The 11,669-nt window shown below is 43.7% G+C and overlaps 1 protein-coding gene across 1 annotated transcript in view; it reads left to right on the top strand.

Moving 5' to 3' along the window:
- Positions 1-2,893: 2,893 nt before the first annotated feature.
- LOC105895034 (neurturin) overlaps positions 2,894-11,669 on the top strand; it is a 16,396-nt gene continuing 7,620 nt past the window's right edge. Inside the window, exon 1 of the mRNA XM_031574452.2 lies at positions 2,894-3,660. Within this exon, the coding sequence (XP_031430312.1) occupies positions 3,630-3,660 (31 nt within the window). The 5' untranslated portion in view covers positions 2,894-3,629. The remainder of the gene's footprint in view (positions 3,661-11,669) is intronic.

Raw genomic sequence — 11,669 nt, forward strand, 5'->3', positions numbered from 1 at the left:
CACTTTTATGTATTAGCATTGTGCTTGCATTTAATTTAGTCTTATTTTCCAACTATACTACAGGGAGAGGTTTAAGGTTGTACAGGCGTGACCCTTGGTCTCTGATTCAGTCCTGACTGGTTCTGCTCTGTTCCTCCTCAGACTGATAATAAATGTATTTTTATTATCCTTATCCTTTTTATTCCACTGTCCAGGGATTGAAAGTGTAAAGTCTTAAACTTACATACACAGTTATATTTGAATTTTGATCATGTTCTTTAAAAGCTGGTACATGTCATGAATCTACCATTACAAGTCATTACAGTGATCATCAATAACTAATTGAAATTGAAAATCTTGTTAGTCATTTTGCCAATGACTGAAAAGCAAGAGCACTCATCTGAAAATGCAACTGCAAAATAAATATCTCACCAAAACTGGCAATAACTGTGGTACTTCACAGCTGGTTTCATGTAGGTCCAGGTTTTGGTTATTGCGCGCTCCACAGGGACTGACTTTCCCTGCATATTAGAGCTGCTGAGAAGAGGTTTGTTTTTCCAGCTGAATAATATATGCCTTAAAATACATCACTCTGACAGAGGCCAATTTGAGTCTAAATAGCTATTAAAATAATATTGTATCAGTCAGTTGTTTAATTTGAGAGGTTAAGCCCTCGTTATTTAAATGTGAAAAGTTAATGATATCCACTGGGGTGCCCGGCGAGACACCAAAGAAAGATGCAGATTTATTGGCGCTGACTGCTATTCATTAGGAATACAGTGCCGTACAGTGAGAAGTCAGACAGCGTGCTAACATATTGGGGTCCAGTGGCGCGTTGGAGGGTCTGGAGGCTGTGAGGGACGGGGCAGCAGCAGTGGGGCTGGCTGGTGGAGCTCCGAGCAGGTGGGAGGCTGTTTGTGCAGAGGGTTTAGACAGGTCTGGGGCTCCCTGCGATGGGTCAGGCCCTGGCTATGTGCGTTATGTGGCAGTTCTGGCTCAAAAGCTTGCTGCTCCCTCCCAGTGTGCCTGCTGGGGTCGGCCATTAATCGTCTCAGAGAGAGGGAAACGCGTCTGGTGGTCAGGAGGCCAGCCTCTTGGCATGGTTGTACCAGCGTAAAAAAAAAATTACATTTCAGAAAATATCGTAAAATCTTATTAACAAAACGTGTTCAGCAAGTGACTGCCTCTATGCGTCATGTTCTTGACAAATAAACATGAAAAATATGTGTAAATATAAGATGTAGTATAAACGTGAATCCTATATAATAATATACATGTATTGTAAACGTGAGTTCTGAGGTTCATCCATTGTACTGTCATGTCAACACTGTGGGGGGGAAAAACTGTCACATTCCTGCTGATGTCAAAAATCAGCAACTGGATGCTGGCATGACTGACCCCAGTCGCTGTCTTAGCAGGTACAGTGTCAGAGCCTATGACAGTTCTGGGTCAGCCTATTCAACCATCTGAACTGAAGCGTGAAGTTCTCCGGGTGTAATGCAACACTTAAACTGACCTGCCCTCAGTGGAAGGCTGAAGTGAAAAACTGCATGAAGAATAATGTAGAATAGTGTAGAAAAATGTAGATTGTTGCTTGTGTTGCTATTTCACTGCTTAGTTGTTTCAAATGTCAATTTACTTGTTTTTTTATATCACTTTTGAGGTATTTTTTCATATTGTCAACTCGTTGATCAATACATATGAAAAAATTATGAATTGAAACAAAAACTAAGACCAACACAGGCATCTTCTTTGTCCCTATTACTGATGATTAGTAATGTGCTGTATGCTTGTGCCTCTAATTTATTACTTGACTAATTGACAATTAAATTACTAATAATGACAAACTCAGCCATTTACAGCCAACTCAGGGGCAGTAACATACTGCTGGGTAAAGATCATCATCGTTATTGACTCATTGATAAACCCTGCTGATATACCTCAGGTTCCCTGGTTAAACCTCCCTGGCATCAGCATGGCTGGCAGGGCCAAGCCTTGTTGACGCCACAAACTAATGTCTCCACTCCCAGGGCCCCTGTGCGGGGCTTTGGTCCAGGCATCACTGGGCTGACGGCAAAGCCACCAGCCACCACCACGCAGCCCCTCGGACTGGGCCCAGTGGTCAGACAGGAGAAGGAAGCAGGTCAGGCTCGGCTACCTCCCACCGAGGCCCCGGGTGCCCAAAGAAGGAATTGAGGATCTCGAGGGCTTTCTAATCTGCTCTTTGGCAGAGGGCTTCAGATGGTATGGTTTTGTGCTCTCAGGCACTGTTCCACAATCGGAGAAAGGGGTCTGAGGCCGGCTTAGCCGGGTTTGATTCCCTGCCAATCTTGATAAGTCCCAAAGCCAGTGATCACAGTGTGGTGTTTGTGGGAAACTTGGCCAAGAGAGCCTATTGCTATTTCAAAGTAGGGGTTGAGCCAACTTTGCGTTGAAAATTGGTTGTTTACCTGTGTTGTATTTGTCATTTTATCACTCCCAAAATCTTGTGCTGATATTGCTAATAAAAATTAGATTTGGGATACAGGCTATTGTTTGACGTAATGGCTGATAAGTGAATGCTGATTGTGCCAGTGAGTCAGCCTGCCTGGTTGGCTGAGTAATTGACCTGTTATTTGACCTTGATATCACTACAGCAGAAAATTTCATTTCCCTCCATATTACACATTCCAGTTCGTTATAATGAAATAATCTTACTTGGGAAGTTGAGATATTTGGATAATTTTACATAGCGTTTATTTGGAAAAGTGTGCATTTTCCACACAGGAATTGCTTGGATTTTCTCTGCTTGCTTCATAAAAGCAGAACACCAAACACAGGCTAAATGCTTGGGTTGCAGTGTCATGCATTCATACGGCAAACAACAGAGCGGAAAAATAAGGTAGTCTATTATCAATGGGTACAGCATTAGCACGCACTGTGCCATCTCAGGACTTCCCTGGGTCGATCCGGCTGTAATCGAGTGTTTGCGTCTCTAAGAGACACTGCCAGTTGTGTGGAACCTCTGTGAGATCGTACATGACCGGTAAACGTCTAATAGCATTCAGACCGGTTTCAATTTCAGTACAAAAACTTAACATTTCACCACTCTGTCAAAGGGAGGAAAACTGAGCCAAGGAGAATCACTCGCTGTGGGAGCTTCGGCAATAGTCATGCTAATTAGGCTATCATTGGCAACCTGTACACTTTGTGTTGGATCATGTGATACAAACTGGAATTTGACACCTGGAGGGGTTCGACACATCTGTATATGGCACTGTACTTGATTTGACACAAAGGTGCAGGGATTTGGTCGAGGAGGACAAGACTTTGGAACTGGAAGCTTCTTCAAGACGTTGGGCTACCTACCTGTTTCACTGTTCCAGTGTTTCCAGCCTCTGTTACAAAACGCAGCAGTCTCTCCGCGTCCACAACATTGTACGGGGAGAAACGCAGGGAGACACAACCTGGGTCCAGACGACTCAAGACAACTCTCAAGTTTTCAAGACCATGTGGCTGCTGTCTTCTGACTGAAACTCGGATTCCGAAAATTATGCTACTGTATTTTAGAGACAAATCGAGGCAAAGTCTACAGTGGAATAGCGTGCCGTCACCTTTGGATTGTTTTCATCTGTTAAGTGCTTCTTAACTCATTTCGCACGCGCACGTCCATGATCGGAGAGGTTGTCCAAGTCAGAAAAGGTAAGATATTGCCATTACCGTTACATCCAGATTTATGGATTATACTTAAACCGTACACTTTTCTTTTTACTGGTTACACAGTGCATTCTTTTCTTTGTGACTGTCTGTATAACTTTTCCCCTTAATTTTTAAACACATCTACATCTACACATCTTTGACCAGCTCGTCATGGGCAGCTGAAAACAATCCTAATGAATGAAATTGTAAAACACCTTGGCTGCCAATAATATCGGACAATTTTATGTAATAATAATAATAATACTACATTTGATGATAGTGATATTGTTAATAACCATAATGACTATGATAATAACAACAACAATAACTATAGAATTATTATTGTTATTATTATTATTATTATTATTATTATTCCTATTACGTGGTCGTTGACTGGATTGGATATCCTTTGTAAGGAAGTTTATGTTTACCTTTCATACCTATGTAGCTCACCCCAGAGTGCCCCTGTCCATACAGCATGCCAAATCCGCAAACCATTAAAGTCTTAAGGCGAAGCTCAAATATCGTCCATGCATGTTCAAACTGTGTCTGGTGCTGAGAAGTCTAAGAATAGCTGGCAATCAATAAATTGGCTTAAGTTGATGCATAACAGTGTAATTGTATTTGAGCCAAGGGCTCCGAGTTTGCCTTATCAACATGGATTTGTCATTCCCCTGAGATGCTTATCTCAGGGACGGAGGCATATTTAGCTCCGATGTTCATCGTGCAGGTCAGTCCTCAGTATTTATCAAAGTCCTCTTCCTATACTTCTGCATTTGACAGATTCCTCTCATGTTTATTTACAATAATTATTTATATGTCAACCTGGCTGTTTATAGACCCGCAAAGTCCCCATATATTTGGCGAAAGATTGCCGAAGAGGGCGACAAAAGCACCTGTTACTAATTTATCTCCGTTACAGATGGAGTTAAATAATGGCTTAATATATCTTTAATAATTTTCTTATCGAGACATTTTCTCAGAAGGTTGACGACGCTGTGAATCTGCAGTGATTTTGCTTGAAGTCGACCATTTTTTGTTTGTGATAGAAAAAGTAATAGTAGATTTTGGCCATTTTAAGCAGCCTAAAAATGAACAAAGTGGCAGTTAGGCCTACAATGTTGAAATGTAAAAATATTCAAGCATCTATCCTTGGTGCATGTTTCTACATCAGAAGAATAACTACACAGCTGATTTCTTGTCCTCGTGTTATACTACTTTGAAAAGTATGCATTTCCGACAGCTTGCCATAATACTAAATCTTAGAGGCTCATTTGTCATCTACATAGCGCTTCACATCTTGCACGATATTTACATGAGACGAAATATCAAAATTTAGCGCGTTTCAGTTTTTCCTCCTCTAGTCTGTCTTTAGGCTGTTGTGTTTGTGGAGTTATGTGTGTTTTATGGGCTAGTCTTGATAAGATGCCATAGTACAATTCCACAGTATTGATATATTTTACTGAACATTCCACCTATTAGTCTGCAATTCAGCTATTGAAAAGCCCCGAAAACTTAAGTTTACCCAGGTGACAGGGATCAGTTTATCTTCGGTTTTTCAAAGCTGGAACAAATCACCATCACGCCATTAAAAAGTACCTCCATTCCTCCTCCCCCCAACCCACCACCCTTTTTATGTCCAAGTGTCCTTTTAAGGTATTTGATTGGAATGTGTCAAGAATGTTAAATAGGCCCATTGTCTACTACCATATGTGGCTGCAAGTGTGGCGAATTGGATTGATACTAGATCTTAGTCTGTAGTAATTGTATTTATTGTACTTAGAGACTTAAGGTACAGCAATGGCTGGTACAGAAAATCAGTCAGTCTCAGACAGGGGGAGAGTATGAGCTGGCAGTTGTGTGCTTGGGTTTCCAGCTGTGCTTTTTCCCTCTTTTTGATTCGTAATGAGTGGGCTTAAAGAAATTTAATTTTGAATTAAATGGCCACTTGACAATGAAACAGTTGCTTATCTGATTGCATAGTTGCAGTTTATCTGATTGAAAAGTCTGTTTAGGAAAGAATAGCACTGTATTATTAGCGGAAAATAGGGTGATGGTTTTCACATGTGTTTGAATGTGGGAATGGTTTCCTTTTTACTTTCTGGCCTTTTTTGTTATTAACCGAGTTAAAATCCTTCACTTGGTTCCAGCTATTTATTTTTTAATCACTGAAAAGCAGAGAGCGTTGACAGCCCAAATTGTTTTAGGAAAAACTGAACCATCACCAAAATTACCACTCATAGAAATGATAATGTTGATTATCTTGAGGTCTGCTTCTCCCTGCTGCAATATTCTTATCTTGTCAATGCAGATAGGTCTGAAGACATGGCCTCATTGTGGCAAGCCTGTCTATATGGTCCTCCCACTCCCAATATTTAATGCCCTTACACAGTCCGCTGGTGTGGCAGGGAGAATTCCCCTGGGTTCTTGCTTTTATGCCTAATGCCATTTGACTTTTACAACAGTATTTCACAGTGGGAAAAAAGTGAGAAGTCCTTTGCCCCACCTTGTTAAACGGTCAGGACAGCATCACTCATCACTGGAGGCCGACCGGATCGGCCCTGCACTCTGCTTACTTAACTGCTGGTGTGAAGAGAAAATATTTGACATACACTGTCATTTTTATCAGAGTGCAGTCCACTCCAGCCTCTCCCGCTCCGGTGTGGGCCTGACACATCTTCAACTCACAGTCGAGTTGGCATGGCCTTCCTTCTTCATGTGGAACTCAGAAATTCACCTCAGAATAGTTCCTGAATCCAGTGGTCAGTCATCTATGACTTAATCGATTTTCTGCTTACTTTGGCTCCACCGGATTAGTTTTGAAAGTCAGACAGAGATTTATCTTTTTTTTCTACCCCATCCTGTCTTTTTTATCTTTATCTTATTTATCTTTTCATCCTCTGTTAAGGGCTCGTATTTGTACAGTAAATTGCACAATAACAAGGATCATAGTCAGGAAGGATTTTATGACCATGCAAATCCCCTAGAATGCATTGGGATTCCGGTCAGACAACAGTATAGATTAGGCCATCAGCTTTATTGCTGGGAAGCAGAGGAGGGCAGAGCAGAGAGGAAACTTTTTTCATGCAGTTGACCCTCAGATGACTTTGACCAGATCATTTCCATTTATGAGCAAGCTGTTCGTTTTCTCGAACTGAACTGGGATTTTAATTTCCTTTCAAATCTTGCATGGGCGTCATAAATCTAAATTACAGTAATGCATTCTTTGTTCCCCTCTGTCCCCTGTCCCCCCCCCCCCCCCCCCCCCCCCCCCCCCCCCTCTGTTCTGAGATACCTACACCCATCAAAGGGCCAGCCACCTCTGGGCCAGACAAACCTCCCCTGGGTCACTTCCCTTGGCTGAAGGAGCAGAGTGGTGCTGGGATGAGTTATGATCTCGAGTCACCGAATGGCAGAATAACAGCAATATGTTTTACTGCGGCAATGGCTAATGAACGGGTAGACTTCACCCCCCCCCCAACCCCAATGAGAAACACCTTAAAGCCCTCAGTGGGGTCAAGTCAGCCCTGACATTTTGGTGCTGGCTTACAGGGGCGGTGCACTGCAAGCGCTGGTGGTTTACGGCGCTGCCTTTGGAACGAGAGCGTGTTTGTCACCCTCACTGTCACCTAGTTAATCTTGCTCTGAAGCTACATTAGAGGCCGGGGCCGTTGGGGCACGGCCTCTTTAATGAAGTGCTCCCCATTTGAAGTGAATCAGGACTGCTGCCACTTCAGCTGTATGCTTAACGTCACTGAACGTTTTTCCAAAGCTTTTAATGAACCTCACCGTCATGAGCTTTAGGGGAACTGGACTGTTGAGAAGAGCAAGTAGAACCCCACTACCACCACCACCCTCTCTGAAGTCTTTGAACATGTAAGTTTCACCATAGCTCTCTGTGATGATTCATTTACCTATCACACAGCACTGATAAAATCATGAAGCCACACCTCAATGATCCGTGGGTGGTAGGAAGTGAGAGACCTCTCCTCTGTGCTCAAAACGTGAGGGCTGCAGCGAAACGTCCAATCCCGACAAGCATGAGTGTGCCATTGTAGTGTGTCCAAATGTATCAGGTTCTACTAGCTAGAATGCGTGGAATGAAGGCGGCCACCCCCTTTGAGTCCCAGATCAAAAGGTGCGATTCCTGCACTGTGGACACCCATAACAAAAGAAGAGTGGCCAGAGCAGATGGCAGTCCAACAACAAGATTCCCTCTCACATCAGAGGGAAGCAGCTCCTGCTACCCGCAGGGGCTGTAAACAAAAGTTGGAGAACACAGTGCACTGGCATCAGTGTAAACAAACCTAACCCCAACCCTCTCAAACTGGATGAATCACACTTTGACTCACTTGCTGAACTCGAAATCAGCTGACACACAGCCAGAGCCAGTGAATTAATACCCAAATAATTGAGTCAGAGTGAGTTTGTGTTTTGATAAAAGGGGGCTTTCACCTCGGTGGAAATGGAGAACCTGAGTGTTGTTGCGGCGGTGTTCGCGCGGTCAGAGCGAGCCAAAGCACAGCTGGCCACCTGCTGTACAGCAGCAGTCATGTTCAACAAGGAAGTGGTATGTCAGGGAATGCAAACAGGCACCACTTGATTTGTAAAAGGAAGGGCAGAGACCTGGAGCCTAATAGCAACCCTAAAAATACTTTGACGCATTGTGTCACACGATGAGAATAAGATGTGATCCTACGTGTACAGTCACTGAATTCAGTTGAATGAGTCTAAACAAATCTACAGGATGATTAAGTCAGAGGATACACAGACAAGGCATGAGAAACATGTAGTGAACTGACAGAACAGGAGAGGCACAAACTCCTGACAGGCAGTGGCGTGTGGAGGAGCAGAGCGTGCTTTGAACAGATGAGGACTGCTGCCTGCCTGTACCCTTTGATGTTACCCATTGAAGTGACGAGCCTTTTGGGCAGCCTGTTTCATGCCAGCAGTGAAAAAGCTACTCACATTGGTGGAGATTTAACACTGCAGAAGAGGTGATTCAGTGCTGGGTGATATGATGTCTTCAAGGCAAAGCCGAGTATTTAGTCTGTCAGCAGGCGTACTACTACTACTAACTAATAGTGGCCTCTTATTCCCAGATTTTGAAATTTTTTTTGCACTGTTTTGAAGGTCACCCAACAACATTTTGATCAAATGTATCTTTGTATGTAACTTTTTAAAAATAGATAGCCCAGTCAAAATAACCTAATCGTCGTTACTCATCCTCTGCGGTCAAATTACAACAGTTTTCAACAAGCACTGGGCACATTTAACCTCCCCCAGCCTTCGCTGATGAGTTACGTTGGATTGAGGGTGCACATGAGTTACATGGGATTGCAAGTTAACAGAAGTGAACTGAGTGTTAGCGCTCTGTCCCTGCAGTGGCCTGCTGAGTGTAACACTGCCTGAGTTTCTCAATGAGAGAGGCGTATAGTGTAGCACCGTGGCAACCATGTCCTCAGTTGCACTCTTCTCCCCCATACTAAAGTCCATGGCTCACAATAATGTAGTTTCTGTCCAGGATTGTGTTCACAGAAACCAGAACAAAAAGTTACTTGATGCAACCCAGGCAGACAGACCATCTGGATAAAAAAGCTATTGATGTATGAATTTGCGTTTGCAACTTTCATATCAGCAGAGTGGCTGGGACAATGACTCCAAGAGAATGGAATAGAACGACTCCAAGAGAGACAGTGAAATGAATCAGCACTGGTGATAGCTGGCTACAATTTCAATTTGTTTTGAATTTGGCTACAGATTTATGCAAAGCGCAGAAGTAGTGAGCTACTCAGCTGACGGCGTTTCCTCTTGCCTTGATCCGTGGCCCGGTATTCCTCGGGCTGCTATGTATGGTTCCGAGTGCCAGAGCTAAACTCTCGCTTTCTTTGGTCATATCATTAAAGCTGGCACCCGTCTCTCTGTGTAAACATGCTTTGACATGTTCCCATTCATTGTGACAGCAGAGATTAAGGATAGTCTCGCTAATTGCTAGTTTAAAAAGGGGGGGGGGGAGAGGAAAAACAATCCTAATCCTTACTTGTGAACCATGACTGAACCCGGTTACAGGAGTTCCTATCAGCAACAGCTTCCTGTCAGGCCGGACTCACATGGTCCTCGGCCGTGAGGTGACCGGGTATTCAGCACACGTCCATGGACTCTGTAGGCATCACCGCGTAGATGCGGCGCCGTTCATTTTGAACCTCTACACTGTGTGTTTAACCTGGTCATCTACTTTTCAGTGTCTACTGTGAAATAACAGCCAGGGCATGAACAGTTCAGCAAGGTGGGGATGGAGAGAAGCTGAATAATCAGATTAAGGGCCAATTCAGAAGTGAGTTAACATGGAACTGATCGAAAAATTATCTGTGAGGCAAAGATTTTGACTTGCTAGTTATTTCTTCAACTCATAGTTCTGTCTGTTCTAGTCGAAACCAGGAAAACACGTTGTAACCCTAGCGACAAGATCCTAGAGCTGTTGAGCGTGCTGAGGAAATGAACCCCATGTCACCACTTCCAGAGTGTCTTGGGAATCCAGATGTATTGCCTGCTTGCATGTATATTCCATTATATACATTCAGTAAATGCTATACTGTTGTTTAATACACAGCGTCGGCGCACTGGGGAATAAACAAGATAGCTGTTTGGAGCATTTGGCTATTTGACAGAGAATCTGTTGTCAATGCATTAAGGTTCTTACAAACATACACTTTAAACATAAACATATTGTTCTCACATACTTCACGTCCTTTGCGGTGTCTAACCAGCCAGGACAGTTGCCTATTTTGTCTTTTTTTTTGTTACAACATCCTAGAGGCTGAATTATTGTGTAAACAGCACACTGACTCAATTAAATGATAACCAGAAAAAGACATTTATGGTCGTGCAGCTGCACCGCGCAATGGGAAGTTTCTGGAAAGAAGAAGAAGGCGTTTCTCTTCGCCTCGTCCAGCAGACTACCCTACGCCTGTGCTCGGCTCTGCTTGCGTGTCTAGAGCGCTGGTGAAAGGATCAAACTAATGAGATGCATTCTGTGTCTTGCCCAATGCCATTCTGCCAGCAGCGGGGGAAGTCAAAGGTGGCAGCGCATTGGGTTGACATGCAGAACATTACCAGGCGATGGGTTTAAATCTTTGGCAAAATTCCAATCTGTCCTGTCTTAAGCTCAGGTCAAGGCTTGAGCGGGCAAGTATTCATTTACGAGCCACAGACAATGCCACTCATGGTGTCAGCCATGCAGTAATAGAGCTGTGTAGGCTGTGAGAGGAAGGAACACATAGGTATATGTGGCATCCAGGTTGACCCATGATCCTTTTCACTGCCTTCCTACTGATGCACTATGCATTATGCCATTAGGATGAAGGGAAATTCTGCTGATACTGAGATTCGTGCAATCATACACTACTTAATTCTTTTGTGTGTGTGTGTGTGTGTGCATGTTTGTGTGTGTGTGTGTATGCATGGTTGTGAGCGTGTATGCATGTTTGTGTGTGTGAGTTCTGTGTTTGTGTATGCATGTGTTGTGTGTGTGTATGTGTTGTGTGTGTATGCATGTTTGTGTGTGTGTGTGTGTGTGTGTATGCATGTTTGTGTGCGTGTGTGTGTGTGTGTGTGTGTGTGTGTGTGTGTGTGTGTGTGTGTGTGTGTGTGTGTGTGTATGCATGTTTGTGTGTGTGTGTGCACTCTGGAGGCAGTTGGGGGGGGGGGGGTGACACCTGCACACCTCCTTTCATCAGACATGTTCCGGTGTCCAGACTCCATTTTGGTCCAGAGGAGTTTAGGATACTTTACAACTTTAATTTAGCATACAGGATAGCATGGCAGGAAAGCCACACATACCCCTCGGCTCGTGTTCTATTACACCACTGCGCCAGGCCCAGGAATACTGTTCCCTCACACCTCCCAGGCGCCCTGCACCTCCTCCACCTCCTCCTCCACCAGCTCCTCCTCTCCAGCGCTGCCTTTTGTGTTGATTGCACTTTTAGTCGTTTTCATCTCGGCGTTCTAATTTA

The sequence above is a fragment of the Clupea harengus genome, chromosome 10 (genome assembly GCF_900700415.2).
Source record: "Clupea harengus chromosome 10, Ch_v2.0.2, whole genome shotgun sequence".
In the NCBI taxonomy this organism is placed as follows: Eukaryota; Metazoa; Chordata; class Actinopteri; order Clupeiformes; family Clupeidae; genus Clupea; species Clupea harengus.